This window comes from Leguminivora glycinivorella, chromosome Z, assembly GCF_023078275.1.
Source record: "Leguminivora glycinivorella isolate SPB_JAAS2020 chromosome Z, LegGlyc_1.1, whole genome shotgun sequence".
Taxonomy (NCBI): Eukaryota; Metazoa; Arthropoda; class Insecta; order Lepidoptera; family Tortricidae; genus Leguminivora; species Leguminivora glycinivorella.
The window spans coordinates 4809545-4836413 of NC_062998.1; the positions used below are offsets into that span (position 1 = coordinate 4809545).

The 26869-nt window shown below is 36.7% G+C and overlaps 1 protein-coding gene across 3 annotated transcripts in view; it reads left to right on the top strand.

The window, feature by feature from the left end:
- LOC125241652 (prion-like-(Q/N-rich) domain-bearing protein 25) overlaps positions 1-26869 on the top strand; it is a 51116-nt gene that overhangs the window by 14027 nt on the left and 10220 nt on the right. For 2 of the 3 annotated variants that reach the window (XM_048150224.1, XM_048150223.1), the window contains exon 2: positions 12157-12261. In XM_048150224.1, coding sequence (XP_048006181.1) covers positions 12157-12261 — 105 coding nt within the window. Of the gene's footprint in view, positions 1-4478; positions 4666-12156; positions 12262-26869 lie in introns of those variants that run through there. The other variant, XM_048150225.1, reaches the window with a different exon arrangement.

Consider the following 26869-nt stretch of genomic DNA (forward strand, 5'->3'; position numbering starts at 1 on the left):
TTCAGCGGGGAGTGGGAGTGGCCATACTGTACGATAGTACTCTTTATTATACTGTGACAGAGTTCCTATGGCCACCTTTCTGCTCCATCATCAGATCAGCTCCATGATACCATAATATTGCATTGTCACGCGATTTACATAATATTGTGTGTGTAAAATTTCAGCTCAATCGGAAACCGGGAAGTGGGTCAAATCTATAGGCTAGTTTCCTACTAGTCAAATCAGCTTCTTTTTAAGAACTGTCAAAACTATGGAATTACTATGAAATACTGAGGAGTGATGTCACGGTCAATTCATTTATCTTTCTGTTTGACTTATTAAATAGAAATTATGTTTAAACATAACTACTCTCCATATTTTTCTTCTAATTATGCGGTGTTTTATTTCGTGCACTGGATAAAATATTTTATTTTTAAGAATAGGAAACTAGATTTGATTACAGACAGACTACGGGACAGGCGAAAGCAAATAAAAGCTTGTAAAAATGTTCGGTCGTCTAAATGGCCTTACACCTTTGATTTATTCTCGGCAAGATGGCGCTAATATTAATTTTGTCAATTTTAAGTCATAGGTTAATATGGTCCAAATTTCAAGCAAAAACATAATAGGGTAAAAATAAGCGTAAATAAAAATTGTAAGACCTTTATACTTTTTAAAATAACCTTGTAATCCTTGTAACCTTTTGAAATATCAATATTTTCTGATATCCGCCCACTATAGAATAGAAAAATACCTTCTAATAGGAAGTATAGTCAGAGGTCCGAACTTAAACGTGCAAAGGTCATAGAATATTTATTTAAACGGAAGCAGCGCAGGATACTAAAGTAATGTAAAATAGGGTAGAGTCAGTCAACGGTAATTTGGCAACGATTTTTACTACATCGCCCGTACAAATGTTACTTTAACCGTCAGTTTTAAATAAACAACTACAACTATAAACAAACTAAAATGTAAACAAATCAAAGGGATCTTTTAGCCACTTGAGTGTTAATGAAAACTTTACGACCAATTAAGAAGGTGAATGACAGGTCTCTCAGTGATAGATCCACTTGGGTTTGTTTGTACCTATATTTTGTTGGTTAACCAACAAATGTTGTAACTACACGAAAATGTACAAATTATTTGTTTAGTTTTTTAAGTACGGTATAAGTACAGAGTATAGTAACAAGGGCCCGTAACTTTCACGCCGATGACATAAATTTGATGTCACGCTGCATATAGGATGATTCAAGAGTTTTATTTTATAATAACATTATTCATCAATCATTTTAATCATGACTCCAAACCTAATCTATTCATACGTGAAATAATTAATACATACTTGATACGAGCGTGAAAAGTAAACTAAATTACTTGTTTATTATTTTACATTCATTTTATTAAATATGTTTGTTACCATATTCTAATAAATTATTAAAACAAAACAAATATATTTCCTTTCGTTTCACGTATCAAGTAGGTATTAATTATTCCACGTATGAATAGCTTCTTTTGAAGTCATTTGTACATGATACAAATTGATTAATGAATAATGATTAATTATTACAATCAAACTATTTGAATCATCTTATATGCAGCGTGACGTCAAATTGATGTCATCGGCATGAAAGTTACGGGTCCTGGTAGTAACAGACATAAACGTCTGGATCTCAGACTATCTACATTTACGCGCTACCTTGACCTTTTTATTTCTTTAGATAAGAATTTTCCAATACTTGTTCATTAGTTTTCTATAAATAAATTAAATAATCTTTATATTTCCCAGCCTTAAGAAATTCAATTTGTTCAACGTAAAACGTTGATAAGAAATTTATTACTTCTTATTAGATAAGTATATATATATATATATATATATATATATAAGCTCACGATTCTATTCCCAAAGGGGGTAGGCAAATCACATGAAACAGCCAGAGTTTCAATGCCACACTTGGAGTTCAAAGAAAACAAAATTGTGGTAATGCAGTGGTAGATTGTTATCCGATCGCGCACAACCCAATTGAACCCATATCCCACAATCGACTTCTACAACACCCACGGAGAGAAAGGGGGTGGTGAACTAGTGAAATTCCAATAGGTACTATATTGGTTTTGAACATGATTTTAACTTCTTTAGGACGTGTGCTTATACGCCCTGGGGCCCATTTCTCAAAACTGAAAGTTACAAGTTACAAGCGGAAGTCTCTTTCCGACTTGTCATATTAGACATTGACTACCACTTGTAAATTGTAACTTGTAGCTTCGAGAAATGGGGCCCTGGCCATGGGACTGATCAAATGCTCATATTGATAACCTTAGTGGACCGATTTTCATTAAGAACACTCCCAACTAACTCAGCTTTCAATAAAAAAAACTAAATCTAAATCGGTTAATCCATTCGGGAGCTACGATGCCATAGACAGACACTAACACAGACAGACAGACAGACGGACGGACGGACGGATTTTTTATTACCGTTAACTTTATAGAAAGAAACAAAAAGTAGCCTATGTCACTCTCCATCCCGTCAACTATCTCCACTTAAAAAATCACGTCAATTCGTCGCTCCGTTTTGCCGTGAAAGACGGACAAACAAACAGACACACACACTTTCCCATTTATAATATTAAGTATGGATTAAATCAAATTAGTGTACTTGAAAAATTCGGTAGGTATTCCATTAATAATTTGTTCATTCTTCTGTCAAAAACATGTGAAACTGTATTGTAATGATTAACCTGAAATATTTTTTTATTTATTTATTCTAAGTACAATGAAATGAAAAAGTTTCACAACAAAATACTAATCTTCTTCTAATTATACGAGTACCTAGTATGTACCTGCATTGCATCGTGTTTTTAGATGATATACCGTATTATATTACCAAAAGAGGATCGAGTATTATAGAGAGTTACTGTCAAAGTAAAATGTGTAATCACAGTGCATAGACTGCCATCTCTCGACACAAGCTTAAAACTTTTGAACCTCAGTTTTGACAATTTGGCCCATATTGTAAGCCTGATAATGTGTTAAAATGTCAAATATTAATATAAGCGTCATATCATATAGCTGAGCGTTCCCCAAAGGTGTAATGCCATCTAGGCCACCGTACCTTTTTCTCTAGGGCTTTGAGGTACGTTTTTAGGGTTCCGTAGTCAACTAGGAACCCTTATAGTTTCGCCATGTCTGTCTGTCCGTCCGTCCGCGGATAATCTCAGTAACCGTCAGCACTACAAAGCTGAAATTTGGTACCAATATGTATATCAATCACGCCAACAAAGTGCAAAAATAAAAAATGGAAAAAAATGTTTTATTAGGGTAACCCCTCCCCCCCCCCCCAAAAGTTGTTGTTGTATGTCCTAAGGCACCCCATAGGTGCATAGGGCCTCCACAAGATCCTTCCACGCCTTTCTATCTTGAGCCACCGCCTAGCTCAGTCCATATTCCCTCAGTCGTTCTCAACGGTCTCCAGGTGTGTACGGGGCGTTTGATAAACGCGATTTTTGGTAGCTCCTCTTCGATTGACCTGAACATTCCAACCCCAACGTGTGATATATTGTTGGATAGGTATTTAAAAATGAATAAGGGTTTACTAAGATCATTTTTTGATAATATTCATATTTTCGGAAATAATCGCTCCTAAAGGAAAAAAAGTGCGTATACAAGAATATTGCTGCCTGCTAAGCCGCGGTCCCGGGTTCGAGTCCCGGTAAGGGCATTTATCTGTGTGACGAGCACAGATATTTGTTCCTGAGTCATGGATGTTTTTTATGTAGGTATATATGTATTTGTATATTATATATATCGTTGTCTGAATACACACAATACAAGCCTTCTTAAGCTTACCGTGGGGCTCAGTCAATCTGTGTAAAAAATGTCCTATAATATTTATTTATTTATTGCTCGTTTAAATGTATCAGATTAGATTTCGTTAATTTGTGTAATTTAATAAGTAAACAGTTAGTATAATGGTTTATAGAGGTTCTTGCTTTCTGTCTTTATTTATTTTAATTTGACATTATTTAATAGTACAATTAGGTATTATTTATTCATTGTGAAATATAGTTTATTTTTATTTTAATAATTAATGATAAAACTGATTTATGACATAACCAATGTTTCTTAAAATGTTTTTATGAATTGAATTGTTTACATTATGTACAATTGTACATTACGACGCTCGCTATACAAGAAGTAATTGCTATTGTACTCTTTTACTTTAAATATGAAAATTGTATTGAGAGATCAATAAAAAAAAATTGACAAAACACAAAGTTTTCTTCCACACCTGTACGACATTCTATCTCTGAAAACGCACCGCCGCCTACCGCCCATCATTGCTATCCAAGCATATTTCAACCCTAGTCTTACTTTATACAGTCGTATGTAGATCGCAGCTTGTCTATGCTATCTACAATATCTAGGAAAGATAGTGAGACTGATATCGCTGTAGCGACGGTGGCTATCATGCCAGTATCGTCCTAGCCCTAGAACGATACGGCTGCAATTAAAAAAAAAATTAAAAAAAGTTTAAATTTCGAATCACCGCATCTGGATTTCAGTGCGCCGCGTTTAAAGTCTCGTTAAACTTAAATTTTCGTCGCGAAGTATTGCCAACTTAATAGTTTTGTTCTTGAATTTCGAATTTCGAACGTCCCGCGCTTCGGTTCGCGCCTCTTGTCTACGGTAAGTAACTTAAGTACTTAATTTCTTTTTAAATTCTTTTTGACGCTGCTAGGTTTCCGATTGATATATTTTCACATTTAAGTTATTCACATACTCGTACTCTACGTAAAACCCGGTGAGAAAAAAATATATTTCGGGATGTATTTTGTTTATTTTAAATAGATTACTTTAAGCCAAACTATTTACCCCAAAAAAGTGAATTCTGAGGCACTTTTTTTTTAATTTGGGTATTCGATTTCATCACTCGAAAATCTGAGGAAAATAAGAATCTAGTAATATTAACCACTCGCTCCTCATTACATTAGTAGAATATTAATGCATACTAGTGGAGAGATAATTAAAAAAAAATTGCTCCTCTACTTTATCATCGATTTGTACCTACTTACAAAAAATGTCTGAATAATTTTAGAACTAGGAAATAAGACTATTGAATTTCAAGCACAACCCGAAATTAAAAAAAAAAAAAACTCCGAGATAAAAAAATTAAATCTACATATATTTTATCTCGCGGTTACACAATACAATCTTATTTTTGTAAGTATGGCTGCTTGGCGAATTTTATATTTGAAAATCATGTCACTTGTTATTACGAATATAATATTACACTATGCTCAGCGAATTAAAAATATGCTTAAACACATGTTATGAAACATGCGGCATTGGAAGAAAATGGTTTGTAAGGGACATAAATATCATGGATGTTAATATAATAAACAAATTCATTCGAAAACTCAACTGTTGTCCACTTCAGAATTTTTTTTTTTCGAATAGTTCGGCAGACTTACAATCGGCAGACCATAGACATTCGAAGTAAAATCAGAATCATATCCGTTTATAGGATTATTATCTGTAAGATTCTTTGTACTAGTTTATACTTTTATTTATAAATGTTACAAAATAAAAATTACAATAAAATTTGGCCTAGGGAGCCGATTTTTGAATGTCGACCATTCGTATTCGTGAATTTCGTTCATTAATATCTCCACTACTAACGATTTAAATTCTACTAACAGAATCGAAAACGAGTGGTCATTACCACTAAATTTTAAAACAAAAGAATGCCATACATGATATTTGAATAGAAGACTTTAGAAAAATCAATGCTAATTTATTCGCATGACGTTATACTTGTCTGCAAGTATTTTCCTTAACAATTCTAAGATTAATATTTTGTTCTTAGCAGAATACAGAACGTAGAAAAATTTCTCGGATATGTAGCGTAGGCAATAAATGGACTCAGAATAGGCCAATAATAGTACATTACTACAGAGGCCGGGACAAAGGGGGTTGCCGGCCGAAGACATATAGACCCCCCCGTATACGCTTATAAAAAAACAAAAAGTTAAAAAAAAAATTCAAAAAAAACGAAAAAAAATTTTTTTGTATGAAAACGCACCCAAAATCAAATATTGTCTAGGGCCCGTACCAGTTGCAGTCGGCACGTCTATAAAGCCCCTTATTGTTTTTTTTTTTAATTGGCTAAATACCTGGATGTTATGTCACAATTATCTGTGTTTGGAAATTAAAAAAGAGGACTTTGCCGGCCTTGGCCTGCAAGGTTTGTATGAAATTCCATTATCTATCAATTGTCCTAGCCGCACCTGCAACGTCATACTTCGCTGCCAATTATAAGGCACATAACATCAATATTTCACACCATGTTTGAGAAAAGTATTTTCATATGTTTAAATAAAATAATGACATTTGAACCAACAATAAGCTGTTAAAACCACTCTAGTATAAGTTTATTTATCTTATTTTTATCGAGGCTTTGGACACTAGTTTATGATTAAGTGTGTAAAATTGAAAATAAAATGGCGACGCAATCAAAATGAGTCGTAGTCTAATATGAGTGTAATATCGTTCCAGAAATTGAACACCCAACGGACCTCAACTAATAAGTGCACGAACGATACGGGGTTTCGACATTGGTTCTGTGACGTTAAATTAGTCATATGTTACCTATTTTTCTGTATTTTTACTGTAAGTTGTTCAACTCCTGCATATTTTTAAAAAGGTGTGCCTACCAGTGTAAATAGGTATCTACCTTTTCGCGCTTAAATTCCTGAACCGACATGACATGGGGTTATTTGTCATGACTATTTATGATATTTTTCATCAATCATGATGATCAATTGATCAGTCTGTGACTAGTCAAAGTTGGGACCTTGACTTGACAAATCTGCCTTTTCTACATCTTGGGCATGCTGAAATGGGGCACGAAATGTCGCTACCGCTAAGATTTTAAAGTAGTTTCCGGAACCATTAAAGTATTCGCTTGGGAAATATAGCCCAACAATGTAGGCGAAATCGCAGAGTTTTAAAAATACATACTGAATAACGAACAAACAATAAGAAATAAATATTAAAACCAAAGATTCTATTAGATCGATTCTTGTTTCCTAAGTAGTTACCTGGCAATTCATGGACAAATTGCTTTCTTATAAAAATCGATTCAAACGCCACTTTTCTCTTATCAGCTCCATTTTATTCATTTATTTATGTTATTTTATAATAGCATACAAAATACGTATTATAAAATTTAAATGACCTTAAAAATCAATTTGTATGTTATACAATCGTATGATGCAATATAAAATAAATCGATTTGCTCTTTATTTAAACTCGATTGTCATAAAAAAAATAGCGTCACAGTTGTGGTCTATGGTTGCAAGGTACTGTAAGGTCACGGTGCGTGCTTGCGTATAATAGGCTGTGGACAGACTAACATACATACATATATCAGCACACGTAGAGGAAAGTGGGGCAAAGAGAGGAATCTAAAAAAAATAGTGGTAATTTGTTTACGCGGGATTATTTATTGATTAAACAAAAGTTTTTGTTTATCAGAGTTACATAAAATTAAAATTTTGAAAAAACCCCCGACCGCTACATAGTGGACCGATTTTTATGAAACATGGCTAAGAACACTCCCGACTTACTCAGCTTTCAAATAAAAAAAAACTAAATCGAAATCGGTTCATCCGTTCGGGAGCTACGATGCCACAGACAGTCACAAACACAAACAGACAGACAGACAGACACGTCAAACTTATAACACCCCGTCGTTTTTGCGTCGTAATTACATTTCCTATGTGCTATATTTACCACCGTATTAGGTTTACTTGTAGGTCAATACGGAATCTTGCGCTTGCTTGACTATGAACTGAGAAGCCGTTACTTTTTAGCTTTAGGGCTTCCGATAACTAGTGCAAGTGCACGTAGGATGCCATTTTAGAGTTTGTGCTTTTTCACATTATCCGATCCGATATCGGATGCAGGAAGGATTTCAAAGGCAAAAATCAAAGATGGCGGCTTAAATGTAACGGCGTGGCTTGCGTGGGCGACGGTCGCGCGATGGTCGCGCTACGGCGATGCGACGCATACGAAATCAAACCTTATCGATATGGAAGTATGAGACGCGACGGCGACGGTCGCGCGCCGGTCGCGCGACCGTCGCCCACGCAAGACACGGCGTAAGGGATATCGGTCCTACATCCGATATGTGAAAACGCACAATTTAATTCTATCAAAATCGTTGGCAGCTTGGTATCAACATACCCCAGTCCCCCCTTCGTAGGTATCATACGCATATAGAACAGGTAACACAGTGGTCACGCAAAGTGGTTTCCTGAAGTGGGGGAACCTAAACTAGGAACAAAACTCTTTGTGGGTTGCGAAATTCGTGCTCACTCACTAGGTCTAATCCCTGTAGCTCTTATAAAGCCGAACTGTCAAACTGTTTAAGGCTGCTTTCAAAAAAAACGTCAAAATAATCTAAAATTGATAGTTTTAGTCGGTGAAATACTACACTTTCCGTTATCCAATAGATTTATTTAATTCAAATTTCAGTTAGAGCATCTTATTATCTTGATTTTTATAAGACTGGATTTTTGAAAACCACGTCACTAAATTAATTCTGAATTTTTCTCTAATGTACGTTTAGAAAAACTCACGTATAGAGCTGAATTAGTCGATCTTATTTGTAAAATATGGACAATTTTGAATACTAAAACAGGTAAATTTATAATTCGTATACCCTGTACTACAAACTTCTCAGACTACATTTTTATTATAAGGTTTTAAAAAAGAGTAAACGAGGCTAAGACGAATTCAATTTTTTTCAGAAATTACCTAAAATTAAGTGACAATTTCTTTGAAAATCTACATCACATCGATATAATTTTTGTACTTAATTAATCTGCAACGTTTACTTAAATTGCTGTTATGCCTTAGTGATTATAAATTGCTATTATTTATTTTTGGCAATTTTTTGAAAACCAGCCTTCACCGGAACAATTATTACCACTTTTGGACATTTTCTCATATGTTGTTAGACCAAGTAGAAAAAGTCCTATAATGTGATATATATTTGTAAACTACTCGCAAAGCCCTTTAATTTGATACTACACACGGTATGATCAAGCCGTCGGTTGCGATTTCACTGTTTTTCACACGAAAGCCCTCTTAAGCTGATGTCAAAGTCGAAGTATGAATTAGGAGGCACACTCAAAGGTTGTGACAGATGGCGCCACCTTATTAGTCCATTCCACAGATAAAAAATATCATACGTGAGAGCGAGATAAATGTATTTATTCTCTCTCTCACACATATGAATGACAGTGACATGCCCATACACCCTGTTTTTATTGAATTCTGTTAACCTTAAGGGAAGGTTTTTTAGATCAAATACAATTAATTTCTCTAAGAAACTAGCGTCTTAACTCTTACGGTTATTGAGTTATTAAAAAAATAAAAATAATTACTGAACACGTGTTTACCACTTCCTAATGTTATTTGTTTTGACATGACTGTGCCGTCAATCACTTGACACTAACTTGAATATTAATTAATTCATTCATTATGTGTGAAAACGATGAAAATATTTTTTTTGCGAATTTAACTGAAAGTGATATACAGGATGGTTCCTGATAATGAACCTAACGACGTGTCGAATTTAACGGAAAACAAAAAAACAAACACGGTGTATATCGTCACTACTTTGAAAAAATCTCGTATCTCACGCTGCTCCTCAAAGTTAAAACGTAGTAAGTCTACATGCATTCCATACATACTTACTACAATTTTCTTTTCATTGACAGACGAAGATACAAGTTTTTTTAAAAGTAGTGTCGATATATCTTTCGTGCTCATCACACAAATAATTGTCCCTACCAAGATTTGAACCCGGGACCATACGACCTATCACTCTACACGAGACATCTCGTCAATCATAAACGCAGCCTACTTTAATCGTCTCAAAATAGCTAAGCAATAATTTCAAGTATTTAGAGCTATCCTCCACGCTCAGGTGCGCGCCGTGTGAAGCGGGCCTTAGGCGGTCGGGCGGAACGTTCACTGCTTACCATTACGTGTGTACACGGCCTAATATCTGGTAGATTTTATCTAAATTGACTGCGATTACATGTATTGACGTGATGATGTTTATTTAAATGAAGCTTTCATATTCGAGTCTGGTAAGAGGCATATAAAGAGGCACTTTTGAGGGTATTCTTTGAATCTTGTTTGCTGTCACAAAGACCCGGCGCCTCAGTATCGCCATAGATTAAATATAAGAGATCATATAATCCCATACATTAAAATGCGACCGCCTAAGAACGCGCATACACTACACCACACATAGATGGCGCCATGGCGTGATTGTCGCTAGATGTCACTCACTACAAATAACCCGCATTTACTGATGTATGGAGTTACAACTCTTCCCTCACTTATTCCCTTATGATGACAACCATTATATAAGTACCTAATAGTACCTATGTAGCATATCGTCACTACTTTAAAAAAATATCGTATCTCACGCTGTTCCTCAAAGTTAGAACGCAGTAAGTCTATATGCATTCCATACATACTTACTACAATTTTCTTTTCATTGACAGACGAAGATACAAGTTTTTTTAAAAGTAGTGACGATATTTTGATTACTTATGTGCAAAACTCTTCTATCTTTTCTACAAGATGTTACTCTAATCTGTAAACGGCCTTGCCAAAAGCTAACAATTAAACACATACAGGGCTTATCTGTCCCGTGACTGTATTTTTCCAACATAATAATTAATCATTCATTATCATACCTTAGTAAAACACTAATGAACCAGGTACTACTTGACTCCGAAATCTATAGTAAGTCTTGACGGGCAGAGTTCATAGTATTTTGGATGTCTTGTGAAGAGGTATGCCTTTGCCTAATAGATAAAATTTGCTCCACTAAGTTTTTGTTATCTTTATACGTTAGAGAAGCCTGTGACATACTAAAGCAAGGTTTATATAATATGTAGTTCAAGAAACTCTCAAAATTATAAAGAATATCAAAGAAAAAAGTTTTCTTAGTTTTTTCGTGTACATTTTTGAGTCAGTTTTCTGGTTGGTGACTTCAAAGTTCAAACTAACCTTTTTAATAATCGTTATAATTAGCAATAGCGAATTTATACATATAATAACCACAAAATTAAAATTTTGAAAAAACCCCCGACCGCGACCTAGTGGACCGATTTTCATGAAATATGGCTAAGAACACTCCCGACTAACACAGCTTTCAAATAAAAAAAACTAAATCGAAATCGGTTCATCCGTTCGGGAGCTACAATGCCACAGACAGACACACACACAGACAAACAGACAGACAGACAGACAGACAGACAGACAGACAGACAGACAGACAGACAGACAGACAGACAGACAGACAGACACGTCAAACTTATAACACCCCTTCGTTTTTACGTCGGGGGTTAAAAATACAAATCCTTCAAGGGAAATATGTGATGTTTTAATAGGGCGTTTTCACATTAGATTCGATATCGGATGTAGGTACCTACTTGAGGATGTCAAAGGCAAAAATCAAAGATGGCGCCTTTAGTATACAGAATATCGGACCTACATCTGATATGGGATCGGATAATATGAAAACGCACTTACTCTCCCTCATTTCATGCTATTCAAATCATTAAAAAATAGTTAGACTGACTTACTTAGCTCGGATTTGAGAATGAGCTTATCAAGCTCCCAAATCAGTGCTTCATGTGATTTTTTTAAACGACTATCAGAAAAAAAAATCATTCATAATGAATACTTTAAGCTTTTTCTTTCTTATGTCTGATCCACGCATTACGTACTTTGCAATTCTTTGTGTAATGAATAATAAACACAGATATTTGTTCCTGAGTCATGGATATTTTCTATGTATGCTGTAGGTATATAAGTATGTATTTATATACATATATAAGTAATGATATCGTCGCCTAACACCCATAGTACAAGCTTTGCTTACTTAGTTTGGGGCTTGGTTGATCTGTGTAACGGCCCGACCACGACATTGGTCTAAGCGCGACAGCGGTGAGCTAATGAAAAGTCCCATCGCTGTGTCTCGCTCCGATGTATGGCCGCCGCTCACCGCTGTCGCGCTTAGACCAATGTCGTGGCTGAGCCGTAAAGTGTCCCCCAATACTTATTTCTATTTCTTTATATTTTCAGTGGCATCCCGCCCGTCGGCCATAATGCACGCGCAGGCGCTGCTCGCGCTGGTCCTGTATGTGGCCGCCAACGTGCAGCGCGCGAGTGCGCAGGCGCCGGAGAAACGTGAGTACACATACCACAAGCAGGTGGACGCACGCGCACCCCGCTAAAAGCTAGGAACATGCTACGCGGACGTCCGCCGTCGAGCGACCGCGACCGATCAGTGTGCACGGTCTTCGGGACGTGGCTTCGGCTGACCAAAACATCCAGCGAGCCAGATTTCGATCGGACGTCCATGCGCTCAAGGCCACGTCCACGACCGTCGACCGTTAGTTTACACGGTTAAGCGTATATTCATTGTCCAGATCTGCGTCCGCGGTCGCGCGACGACGGACGTCCGCGTAGTATGTTCCTAGCTAAACGCTCCGCTCCGGACACTTGTGTGAGCTTCAATATGTAATAGTAACTCCATAAAAATGGCCAAAATATTTTTATTTGTACCTAATCTGTATTGCTTAAAAACTGTAATTATTACTTAATAGTGAAATTAAATGGAGGAAAAATTATTAAAAAAATATTTTTGAAATACTTATAAAAACCACAATATAGTTCTAGAAACTTTGATTTTTAATTTTCACTTTTACCCCCCAAAAGTGGCCCCTATAATTAAATGTTCTTAATTTATATTACATGTCCGTCTTTGGGTCACATATGCGTGCCAAATTTCAAGTTAATCGGTTCAGTAGTTTCGGAGAAAATTGGCTGTGACGACGGACAGACAGACGCACGAGTGATCCTCTAAGGGTTCAGTTTTTCCTTTTTGAGGTACGGAACCCTAAAAACGTACTAATGCAAAATATAATACAAAATACATTCGTGTTAAAGTGCAATTTATGAATGAAAGTTCCGTAGTCATAATCGATAGACATGATGTTTTCCCACACTATCTTTCCTATTTCTTTACTAGAATCACAGAATATATAATAGTACCTAGAATGACGACATAATTTACGACAATATGACTTACAAAGTAACGTTTTATAACAGGTAATTTAATTTTTATATTCTGTGGAAATCCATTGGGACAATAACCGAAGAGGATCGCGTAAGGTACAGCGGGGCAATTAAAACTGATCGAGTAAAATGTGCCATCTCTTGACACGGAATTAAAACTATTGAAACTCAGATTTCACGACATGTGTTAAAACTGTCATAATATTAGCGCCATCTAGACGGTTTTTAGGGTTCCGTAGTCAACTAGGAACCCTTATAGTTTAGCCATGTCTGTCTGTCCGTCCGTCCGTCCGTCCGTCCGTCCGTCCGTCCGTCCGTCCGTCCGTCCGTCCGTCCGTCCGTCCGTCCGTCCATCCGTCCGTCCGTCCGTCCGCGGATAATCTCAGTAACCGTTAGCACTAGAAAGCTGAAATTTGGTACCAATATGTATATGAATCACGCCGACAAAGTGCAAAAATAAAAAATGGAAAAAAATGTTTTATTAGGGTACCCCCCCTACATGTAAAGTGGGAGCTGAAATTTTTTTTCATTCTAACCCTAACGTGTGATATATTGTTGGATAGGTGTTTAAAAATGAATAAGGGTTTGCTAAGATCGTTTTTTGGTAATATTTATATTTTCGGAAATAATCGCTCCTAAAGGAAAAAAAGTGCGTCCCCCCCCCCCCGCATCATCACTTACCATCAGGTGTGATCGTGGTAAAACGTCTACCTCTAACTTTTGAACCATATGTTTAAAAAATATGAAAAAAATCACAAAAGTAGAACTTTATAAAGACTTTCTAGGAAAATTGTTTTGAACTTGATAGGTTCAGTAGTTTTTGAGAAAAATACGGAAAATTACGGAACCCTACACTGAGCGTGGCCCGACACGCTCTTGGCCGGTTTTTAAACATTAAATTTTATGTAGGTTGCGAAATTCCTATACTTTCAGCACTGGTATCGTATAAAACACTGTTTTTCCAACTCCATTTCCAACACCAATAATCAACGTAATTTTCACGTCTCGAAAACCGTTAACGGATTAGCAACAGTCGTTCGGTTTTCAATTTGTTCTCGATTATCCAGGTAGTTAGCGCTAGTACAGTCAGCGTCAAAAGTGGCTAGCTGTCTCTATATCTCTTCCGTATAAGTGTGATATGGAGAGTAACGATATTATTGTAAGTGATTGTAAAGTTGGCTAGATAATCTAGATTAGAGATGGGCCGAATATTCGGTAAATATTCGGTATTCGGCATATTCGGCAAGTTTTTCAATGTTCGTATTCGGCCGAATAATTCGGTTGCATTGCCGAATATATACCGAATAAACAAAGTAAATAGCTAATGAAGATCTTACCTATTCCATTGGATAATAAGCTCCTATTTTAGTAGCTTTTTAAGGAACTGCTAAAAAGAGAGAAACCTATGTGTCAAAATATAAATACAATTTTATTGTTTTGTAAAAAAGTTAAAAAAACCTTAGTTTAAGAGATGAGAAGAATTCAGAGTGGTTTTAACTGAGTTTTAGTTATCTACTAAATCATAAAAACTTAGTTGTAGTAACATATGTAACCATTATCAATAATTTAACAGTTTTAATGAACATCCCCTTTAAAAACATGGCGTAACCGAATATTCGGCCGAATGTTCGGTTCGGTAAGAGCTGAACCGAATGTTCGGCCGAATATTCGTATTCGGCAAAGTCCATATTCGGCCCATCTCTAATCTAGATACCCTATAGCCGAAATGACACATGACGCCCGTCACGATACAAAGCGCCTGGCACGTCTGATGTCCGATCTTCTTCTTTCCAATATCTGTGGTCGCTAGGGTTTGCAAAAACCGGTTAACTTTAAAAACCGGTTAATAACCGAACCTATACCTTCAAAACCGGTTAACCGGTTTTTAACCGGTTTTGCGGATTTTTAGTAAATTACCGTACTACGCAATAATATTACCATTACCTTCAAGAATTCTGTTGTTTGTGATATCGTAGCAGGTATTACTTGCACGATGAAGATCATTTTTATCCAGTTTTTGGAAATTTTGTAAAACGCAGAAGTTGCCATAAGTAAAGGACTTGAGTGCCCATAGCGTATATGGCGCTTAAAACTGTTGTGACTTTACTGTGATAATCACTTTAAGAACTAAATATTTGTCAGTTGTGCGTTTTCTAAGCATGTCGCGGAGGTCTACAGCTCCCAGAGACGCAGAGACACTAGTAATAATACAAGGAATTAACGTAAGAAAACCAAGATCTACATTTTCCCTTTATTTTAAAAATATAATTTGAAATATACAGTAGAGTAGAGTCCGGTTATAACGACGCCCAAGGGACCGCTGATATTACGTCGTACTAACTGGACGTCGTACAAAACGAATTTCATTTCGGTTTAAAGACATGTCATTTTTTAGTATGCGTGCTTGCTCATCACCGACAAATTACTGTCGTATTTCGTAATAATAAATAGTCGCATTCCTTGAACCTCGATTTACGTAATTAATATGACAATCTGTTTTTTTATTAAGTAAAACTAGTTTATACGCAATCGAAAAATAAAAAGTGGATTCTATTTAGCTTATAAGATTAGACCCGAGGCGAACCAATTGTTAAAATTATTAAAACCAATGCTCCAAAAAGTCACATGGCCACAATTTCATCTTGCTACTTGTAGGCAAAACAAGGGGCCGTTCTTGGGGTGGAAATAGCTTTGTTTCCTCAATTGACTAGTAAAAACGTTGTCGCTCGTCGTTGTAACCGGACTTGACGGACGGATTTTGCGTAAAATTACGTCGTAAAAAGCGGTTGGTCGTTAAAACCGGAGTCGTAATAAACGGATGTACTTTCATAATATCACATATGAAAACCAAACAAATACCTGTGCTTCCGTTATTCGGTTATTGTAAGCGGTTGGACGTTAGGTATATGCGGAGTCGTAATACTAACCGGACTATACTGTATAAAATGTATATTTGAGTGGACTCGGGACTGTTGTTTAATCTTCACGTTTAGTTAGATTATAAAATCATGATTATACTATGACTTCTTACAGAAATTCAGTGCAGGTGCGTAATGTTGTCAATGAAAAGTAATAAATAAATCATTATTGTTACAAAACATTGAAGAATTACGTACTTTTGACCCTTTTTTATGCCTAAATTTGGTCATTTTGGGAAATAAATATAGTTTCGGTTATTAACCGGTTATAGACTTTGAAAACCGGTTTTTAAAAGAGGCTAAAAAGTCTCGGTTAACCGGTTTTTCGGTTAACTGGTTAACCGGTTTGCATACCCTAGTGGTCGCGGTCCTGGGTTCGAATCCCGGTAAGGGCATTTATTTGTTCCTGAGTCATGGATGTTTTCTTTGTATATAAGTAGTATAAGTACTAGCTTTTGCCCGCGGCTTCGCACGAGTTAGAAAGAGACAAAAAGTAGCTTATGTCAATCCATCCCTTCAACTATCTCCACTTAAAATATCACGTCAATCGTCGCTCCTATTTGCCGTGAAAGACGGATAAACAAACTGACACACATACTTTCCCATTTATAACATTAGTATGGATGTATTTACCTATTACATCGTCGCTTCGCACCCATAGTAGCGTCGATAGTATGTACATCGTCGCTTAGTACCCATAGTACAAGCTTTGCTTAGTTTGGGGCTAAGTTGATCTGTGTAAGGTGTCCCCAATATTTATTTAATTATTTAGCTATGATTACGATATTATTAGCTAGTCCCCTCCGTTATTATTGAAGCTGTCTGTACCGGAAAAGATGGATTTGCCGCCATTTTGCCGAAACACATTACTCCGCTTTCGCCGGTCGGTTGTGGCTTTTGCGGTAGTTTCGTTTTCTTAAAAATGGAAACATTTAAACCTACGACGTGTTTAAACTTTAGTTTGAATTTTTACATTAGTCAGTTATTTATGTTACGACCAGCCGGCGTATCATGCTTCCAATTTTATCACTTATCCATGTGGATAAGACATCTGTCACTCTCACACTGACATACTTACCAAAGCGTGACAGAAGTCTTATCCACGTGGATAAGTGATAAAATTAGAAGCATGATACGCCGGCTGTATATTACTAACAGCAACACTCTTAGCTAACCATCGCTAGACGTTATGCCCTTGTAATAAGGATTACAAATGTACAGCTAACTGTATCGAGCATTTCTTTTTTTTTGCCACTTTTATGAAGTGTGATATTTTGGAAAAAAATATGCTATTTCTACTCAGAATTACTAGCCTTTTCAATCCTAGTAGTTAAAAAAATTGTCCCATACGATTTTGTCTTATTTTGTTACCATTTTCCGTACATGTTGTATGGGGTAACAAAAGAGGAAAGTAACAAAAATGTATGGAAATTCTGGGACACTTTTTGTCTCCCAGTGAGATTGAAAGTACTCGTGATTCTGAGTACAATTGACCTAAAATTCCCTAAAACAATAAAAAAAAAATATTGGCAAAAAAAAAGAAATGCTCGTACAGCAATTCCCGAAAAGTTTGTACATTTGGATCACGTCTCCGATTTTGCTAAAAATTGGTAGGCTGATAGAGTCCATGATGCTGAGCAAGATCCACTAGGTTTCCCAAAATGTCCCACGTATTTTCTATGAATTTTTCCTTTTTTGTTACCGAAAATGTAAAGAAATCTGGTAAAACCACGTAAAACTTAAAACACAACCGAAGGGAGTGTTTTAAATCGACACGAGTTACGAATTTCCCTTTCGCACGTGTATCGTACGACGTTTTTCTTTCTGATGTCCCTGCGAAGTTTCGACCTGACATATAATGATCCACTTCTCGCACTAGTGCGTAAAAAAACACTAAGTACTGAAAAAGTAATATCGGTCTCAAATACATTCACTGCCATAAAGCACTATCTTAACCGTTACCGTCTCTAAATCACACGATTACTCTATATATCTGTCTCTATTAAGCCTTTCAAAAGTGACAGAGACACACATAACTTCTAATTTCAAAGCGTGAACTCGATTCCACTCAATAAGTAATGAAAACACGAATTGATAAAAAAAAATAGTCTTCGAATTTTAAATATCACGTAAATCACGTTCCATTTCATAAAACATAACTCCATACACCCTGTTTTTATTGAATTCCGTTCACTTTAAGGAATGGTTCTTTAGATCAAATACATTTAATTTCTCTAAGAAACTAGCGTCTTAACTCTTACTGTTATCGAATTATTTATTATTATTGAGCCTTTACTACTTCCCAATGTTATTTGTTTTGTCATGTGCCGTCAATCACTTGACCTAACTTGAATATTTATTATTCTTAAGGGTCTCTCACACTAATTAATTCATTTATTATGTATGAAAACGATGTTTTTTTTTTTATTTAACTATAGTGTTATACAGAGTGGTTCCTGATAACAAACCTAACGACATGTCGAATTTAACGGAAAACAAAAAAAACACGGTGTATACACGGGCAAATAAACTGACACTCTAATTAATAGATCGTAAAGTTTATTTCAGTTTAATTGATTATCAATTGATCTTAAAGAGTCTAATTCGAATTAAACCATGTACAGACAGTAGCAAAGAATTGAATACAGCCAAAGTCCAAAAAATATGTATTCACGACCTTAATGTACATACAATAAAGTCCTACCTTTATAATTTTTGGCACTTTGGTTGTATTCATATCTTTGTTCGTGACTGCACAGTCAACCTATTTTGAATCCTAGGCCACTCTAGAACCCTGTCTCATTGACACTGTGTTCCATTTGCCACAGAATTCACTTTCACGTTTACTGCGAAAAGGTTCTTCAGTTTAGAATTCAAATTGGTTGACTGTTGAATTGTATTTTGTTCGTATTAAGGTGTATTTTTCTTTAGAGAGTAATGCTCTAGTTTCGAATCGAGCGAATAGAATCGATTGCGGTGATCGTTGATCTCGATACCGGTAATTCGGTATTGGTTTCGGTTTCAATACTAATTCGGTACCAAAACTACCGAATCATTTGTTAAGCGTGTTAATTGAAGTTGGTTTCGTATTGATTGATAGTAATTATGTCGAGCGAAAGTTTTTTTAAATCTTGTTTGGAAAATACATTATAAACTGCCTCCTCATAGGAACATCGGCGAATAGAATAATAAAATTAATAAATACTTCAAAAGTTTATTTTAGATTTGAAATAACTATTAAATAAAATAATTTTGCTTCTCAATTAATAAAAAGTATACATCAGCATCAAGAAGCAAATTCCACAGTTTTTGAAGTTCCCAACTTTTAGATATATTCGTATAAAATTGGATATTTGCTGTTGAGATTTTAAAAAATTTACACAAAAATTAACACTTTAAATATTGATACAAACTACAAATGCTCAAATGAAACTTTTGAAGCTCCCAACTCTTATCAAGATCAAAAGATCTTCAAAAATCCACCTACAATTACTCCAAAACATTATAAAAATATTCTTAACTAGCTTATTCCGCGGCTTCGCTCACGTTAGAAAGACACAAAAAGTAGCCTATGTCCATCCCTTCAACTATCACTCAAAAAATCACGACAATTCGTCACTCCGTTATGCCGTGAAAGACGGACAAACAAACAGACACACACACTTTCCCATTTATAATATTAAGTATGGATTACTCATTCTCTAAGGGCCACTTGCACCAACGAAAAAGGAGGGTTAACCCACCATTTTATATGGTATTTGACAGATGACAACCCACTAACCCTGAGTTAAGTGGTTGGTGCAAGGGGCCTTACATAAGTATAACCTAATCACAAAATTAAAATTTTGGAAAAGGCCTATAGTACATCGATTTTCATGAAACACTCCCAACTAAATAGCTTTCAAACAAAACAAACTAAATCGGAATCGGTTTATCCGTTCGGGAGCTACGATGCCACAGAGAGATACACACACAGACAGACACGTCAAACTTATGTGTGTGGGTTAAAAATTGGTATCAACCGAAACCGAAAACGCAGCTTCGTCTATAGTCCAACACTTTTTATTGAGGTCAAAAGATGATCGTCTGATCGAACAATGACCTTTAATTAGAAAAAACACCACAACTGACTTCAAACCTTAAACTCAAGCTTAAGTTCACAATTTAGAGTGAAACCTTACAGTCGCCAGATGTATCTGAGCGGTCAAGGTGCTCACAAATATCTATACACGTTTCTATTGTCAAGGCGATAAGGCGTGTTCAGAGATTTTTGTGCGGCCCGGCCGCTTAGATATATCTGGTAGCAACTATAGAATTTATTCAGCCACTGGTCCCACCAGAAGCGATGTGCTATCGATGATTGTAGAAACGAACAAAGGACAGCCGCTCCTCGCGTAATCTAAATCGGTTCATCCGTTTGGAGCTACGATACCACAGACAGACACACACACTGACAGACAAACAGACAGACAGACAGACACGTCAAACTTATAAGGTAACGGCGGCTATCAACGCGGGTATCGAAATCGACGTCCATTACCGCCGCATTTGCAAATACGCATTTTATAGGCAAACCGACCAATTTCTTAAAAAAAGTTACTCACAAAAAGGAAGCCTGTTTAGTTGACTAACGCACATATAGGCGATAGAGAGTGTGAATGAAAGAAGACGCTCGCTATTTGACAGTTTTTGCCGCGGGGCCGCGAGAAGAGGTTGTGTCATACTGACGTGTGACGCTAAACCTAAGTGAACTCCAATCTCATTTAGTAGTTTACGTAATAATTATGGCAAACAGGAGAAAGTTATGCATTTCAAATTATTGTTTATAGTTTTCTACATGACTTCTGAGTACTTTTTACTTATTGTTTAGCCTGGAAATGTGTTTAAAGTGGAAATTAAAAGACAGCGGTGAAAGGCGCCATTTCGTGAGTAGATTCTATTACTGTGGTATACCACGGTAATAGTTAAAGTAGTGATATTAGTTCTTTTTGCTTTATTTTAAGTATATGTGATCAGTTATATAATGTCTTACAGTTGTTTCAATCTTGATCTATTCACGCTATCAAAGAACTATTTACGCGGTATGAAAATTATTCAACAAAACCTTAATTTTTAGCAAAAACTTCATGACTGATTTCGTAGTTTCTATGAAAACCGTTAATTTGTCAATTTTTTTAAACATTGACATAAAGTCTGATGCTTACTTACCAGTTATGTAAACTTGGTTTTAATATAAGGTTGCAATATTTTATTTTGATTTGTAATGAAAATACATCTGTATGACTTTGTTTTTATGGGTCGGAATTAGATTTTATAATACTCCAATTTATGCCTATTACCGATGGTACGATCAGATAACCCTCGGTAATAGAATATATAAGAATCTATTACCGATCCATGCAATATTTGTTTGGGTCGGTAATGGGTTCCTATAGAAGTATCTATTACCGAGCGACATATTAGTCTTGTATCAAAATATGACATTTAGTGTACCGTAAGTACAGATTTCTTAGGTGAAACTGAGTCTTCTGTGGGTATTCATAAAGGAGGATAGTATAGGTATATGTATTTGTCATAATTTGTATATTCAACCGTCGGTATTAAGCTCCGAATTTTGAGATGGGTTTCTATTTACCGATGGCAGAAAAACACTGTCATTCATACCCTCGGTAATGAAATCTCAATTCGCGTTAATAGAACTGCAACCTGTTCATTACCACGGTAATAGAAAATTTAGGTATGTTGACTTCAATAATCATTTTATGACATATAATAAACTAAAATGATCCTAAAACTCTTCAAGACTAATAGTTCAATAAATACTTTTCCATAAAAAAAATATTTGTGGTCGTTAATGAGCTTTGATACCCTTAATTTTTTGGTATCTTTTGAAATCTGCCTTAAGTACCACGTTAATAGGCGCCATTACCTTAACACCTCGTCGTTTTTGCGTCGGGGGTTAATAAAAGAGTACCTTTTTCTGTATGGTACTGAGGTAGTTACATTTTTTTCTTAGACTTTATCTGTCTATACGGAGTTATATATGTCTTTGGTACCATACAGCAAAAGGTACGGTGGCCTAGATGGCATTACACCTTTGGGGTACGCTCAGCTAGATGGCGCTAATATTAATAGACATTTTAAAACATATCAAGCTAAGAGTATGGGCCAAATTGTCAAAACTGAGGTTCAAAAGTTTGAAGCCTGTGTCAAGAGATGGCAGTCTATGCATTGTGATTACACATTTTACTTCGACAGTAACTCTCTATAATACTCGATCCTCTTTGGTATTAGTTACATCTTTTTGGTTGTGAGAAGTAGGACCGTGGGATCTTGGTCAGTGAAGATGGATGGATTGTTCGTTACATCATTTGTTATTTTTATAATAGTAAAAGTAATTGGGCAGTTTTAATTTTCGGGCGAAGCTGGTGGTCCTGGGTTCGACCCCGTTTTTTTACTGAGTATTATTTTGATGACCGGTCTGCTTAATCGTTAGTGACCCTAAAGCTTGCTAAGGCTCGGTACTGGGTTCGAATCTCGGTAAGGGCATTTATTTGTGTGATGAACACAAATATTTGTCTATTTGGCTAAGCATTTCTTAAATCTAGTTTCTTGTGTTTTTAAGTAATGAAAACAACATTAACGCCATAAAATTTAGTTTAGTAGGTACTTATTATATTTACGTCAATTACAGGTACCTGTCATCAAAGACTCCGTATAGATAGATAGATATTAAAGTCTAAGAACAAAACGCTCCTCACAACCATCAAGAAAAATGTATGGTAGCTTAGATTCTAGATGGCGCTACACCTTTGATTGATTCTCGGCTAGATGGCGCTAAACATGAAGTTAAGAATATGGGCTAAATGGTTAAAACTGCTGGCTTAGCTTAACAGTAGTGGGATAAACATTATCACGTCGGTGCGTCCTTATTGTACTTATAAATAGTGCTAAAAGGACGGCCTGGCGTGATAGGCTTTATCGTGCTGCCATGCTTGCCACCGTGAGGTTCAAATGTTTTTATCCCGTGTCGAAAGATGTCAGTCTATGCACTGTGACTGTGACTATATGTACATTTTACTAAGTATGTACATATGTATAAAACTTATGGTACGTACATACCGGGTGTCCCGTAAACCACCGCCAAAATTAAAAGGGGAGGTAGGACATCTCATTAGACATCATATTAAGCTAGTTTTACCTTAATTTATAAAACACTAGCGTTTGCCTGCGGCTTCGTTCGCGTTAGAAAGAGACAAACAGTAGCCTATGTCACTCTCCATCCCTTCACCTATCTCCACTTAAAAAATCACGTCAATTCGTCTCTCCGTTTTACCGTGAAAGACGGACAAACAAACAGACACACGCTTCCCCGTTTATAATATTAGTATGGATATGGATATAGAAAAAAGTGCCAATATAAAGAGACCAGTGGCCCGTTTCTCGAAAGGTACAAGCCTTGTATTACAAGTGCGCGAACTGTCAAATCGTACGGGTTGTCATGGAAACACACTTGTAATACAAGGCTTGTACCTTTTGAAAAACGGGCCACAGGGGCAATTTTTTACAAGTGCGCGAACTGTCAAATCGTATGGGTTGTCATGGAAACACACTTGTAATACAAGGCTTGTACCTTTTGAAAAACGGGCCACAGGCCTCCGTGGCGCAGTTGGAAGCGCGATGGCCCCGGCAAGGCCAAAGGTCGCAGGTTCGAGTCCTGCCGGAGGTGTGAATTTTTCCATTTTTCCTTTAGTTTAAAAAATAAATATAAAGAGAGTTAGAACAAAAAACTATCTTTTGCCATGGCAACAAAAAATATCTTATCTCACTACAAGATGAAGTGTTTTCATCACAACCTTGGCTCGTTATCTCTATTAGTTAATTACACCAATTAATATACGAGTTTACACTATACCTTACAAGTCTTAAACGTGTAAACATAGTAGTATGACGCACATTTTCAAGGGATTTTCCTTGAAACTTATATTTTTTTATTTTTTTAAGCCTGTTTGGTTGTTGTTTAATAATAATTAAACAATAATTAATAATAACGTAATTTTGGGCTTAGTTTTCCTGCGCGCGTCTGTTATCGAAATAATTACGTTTATGTATTTATATTCATAGGTAATTATAGTTAAATACGTAGATAGATAGGTATAAAACACAGATATATTATCATATATACCATAGATCAAGCAAACGTATCTACATAACGTGTCAAAAGGACTCAGTAAAATCCACTGAGTTGTCCGTCTTTAATCGCAGCTTGCAGCTTTCGGGCGTCAATTTTTGAAATTTGAAGTCAACAAATACATTAATAATGCTTCGTTACGTGATATTTAATTGCAACAACACAGAAATTATGAACACTCAAGACCCTGAGACATTATTTAAAATCACAAGCAACAACTTCAGTACAAAATCTGACACGCTCGGTCCCTATACAAATAGATGAACTTGTTTCTTTTTTTTTATACTACGTCAGTGGCAAACAAGCATACGGTCCGCCTGATGGAAAGCGGTCACCGTAACCTATGGACGCCTGCAACTCAAAGAGTGTCACATGCGCGTTGCCACCCCATTAGAAACTTGTACACTCCCCCTTGCTTTCTTTTATATTACCTCGATTTTATAGATTGTTTTCGCAATATCTTTTAACTGAGTTGTTTTTAATGGACATTTTTTTTCGATAAATCTAGTTAATAACACTAGTATATTTAACTGAAATTCCCAAATTGAAAGGGGGACGCTTTTCCATTTTAGCATTTTCGCTCCCGTAGCTGCACTTACTTAGACACCCGCCTGGTCTGTCTGTGTGTGTGTATGATCGCAAACCCTGGTTAACCAACTATTATATATGGAATTTGACGCACTAACCCTGAGTTAAGTGGTTGGTACAAGTGGGCCTTAAGTTGCTAGTTAACCCTAGATTTCACCGCTAGTAAATACATAAAGTCAGGTACTTAGGTATATTTGATTTAATTTTCAAAAAACTCAGTCACTCCAGTCTTCAAATCTTGTGACTTGTGTATAATTGTCAACTAACAATCTTATCAGCTGATAATGTTATCGGTAATATATGACTGTTTGCAAACTAGAACAAAGAAAACAATACAAACACAAGTTCAACGGTAACTAGGTTATTGCTAGATTTTAATATTTAATGTTTAATTTAAACTAGTCTGAATCAATCTCTCTATTTTTAACCCCCGACGCAAAAACGACGGGGTGTTATAAGTTTGACGTGTCTGTCTGTCTGTCTGTTTGTCTGTCTGTCTGTGTGTGTGTCTGTCTGTGGCATCGTAGCTCCCGAACGGATAAACCGATTTAGATTTAGTTTTTTTTGTCTGAAAGCTGAGTTAGTCGGGAGTGTTCTTAGCCATGTTTCATGAAAATCGGTCTACTATGTCGCGGTCGGGGGTTTTAATTTATTTATTAAGAGCCATGACCGAATGGATATGGCGGTCGTCTTTCAATCCGGAGGTCGCGGGTTCAAATCCTGGCTCGTACTATTGAGTTTTTCGTAAGTTAGGTAAGGGACAATTCTCGACTGATCCATTTTTTCCATTATAACACTATGGTGTTGAGTTATACGTGTATCCACTGAACACGTCTACCATATATATTACTAGCTTTTTCCCGCGGCTTCGCTCGCGTTAGAAAGAGACAAACAGTAGCCTATGTCACTCTCCATCCCTTCACCTATCTCCACTTAAAAAATCACGTCGATTCGTCTTTCCGTTTTACCGTGAAAGACTTACCCCAAGGCTCTGTCTTAGCTCCAATGTTGTTTAACTTATATATCCATGATATCCCCGACACAGTATCACGCCAATTTGGTTATGCCGATGATCTCGCCCTTGTTACCCAGCGGCAGAGCATGGAATCAACGGAACCAATACTGGAAAAGGACCTTGCGAGGCTGGACGAGTTTTTCGCCCGATGGCGCCTGTGCCCAAATCCTGCCAAGACCGAAGTTTGCTGTTTCCACCTGTCAAATAGGCTTGCAAATAGGACCCTGAAAGTTAAATTTCGTGATACAACCTTACAGCACAATAACTTCCCAAAGTACCTCGGTGTTACACTTGATAGGAGCCTAACATACCGAACTCACATCGAGAAGCTGAAAGGTAAAATAAGGACCCGAAACAACATAGTCCAAAAACTTACTGGAACCTCTTGGGGAGCCTCAGCGTCCTGCTTGCGTACTACAGCACTAGCACTGGTTTACTCTACGGCCGAGTATTGTGCCCCTGTGTGGACGAACAGCGCACATGTTGGGTCCGTGGATGTGCAACTAAACGAAACGATGCGACTCATTACTGGCTGCCTTAAACCCACCCCAACTTCTTGGCTCCCTGCTCTTAGCGCCATAGAACCACCCCACTTGCGGCGACAAAAATGTTGTCTCCGAGAGGCTTTAAAGATCAAATGCCAACCCACCCTGCCTATCCATAAAGATCTCACGAATTTTGGGGAGAAACGGCTTAAGTCTCGAAAACCGCCAGCACTTGGGATGGTGCACACTGACACCGATTGGAATATACACGACTCATGGAAGACTGAGTGGAATTCACAACATCCTAAGGGTGAACAACTTTTCAAATTTGACCCCAAAGTGCATCCACGTGGGTTAAACGAACCGCGCCGAGTTTGGAGCCAATTAAACCGAATAAGAACAGGTGTTGGAAACTGTGCTTACCACTGGAATAAATGGGGATGGTGTGACTCCCCCCAGTGCGAGTGTGGTAGCCCCGAGCAGACGGTCGAACACATAGTCCTGGAATGTCCCCTCACCA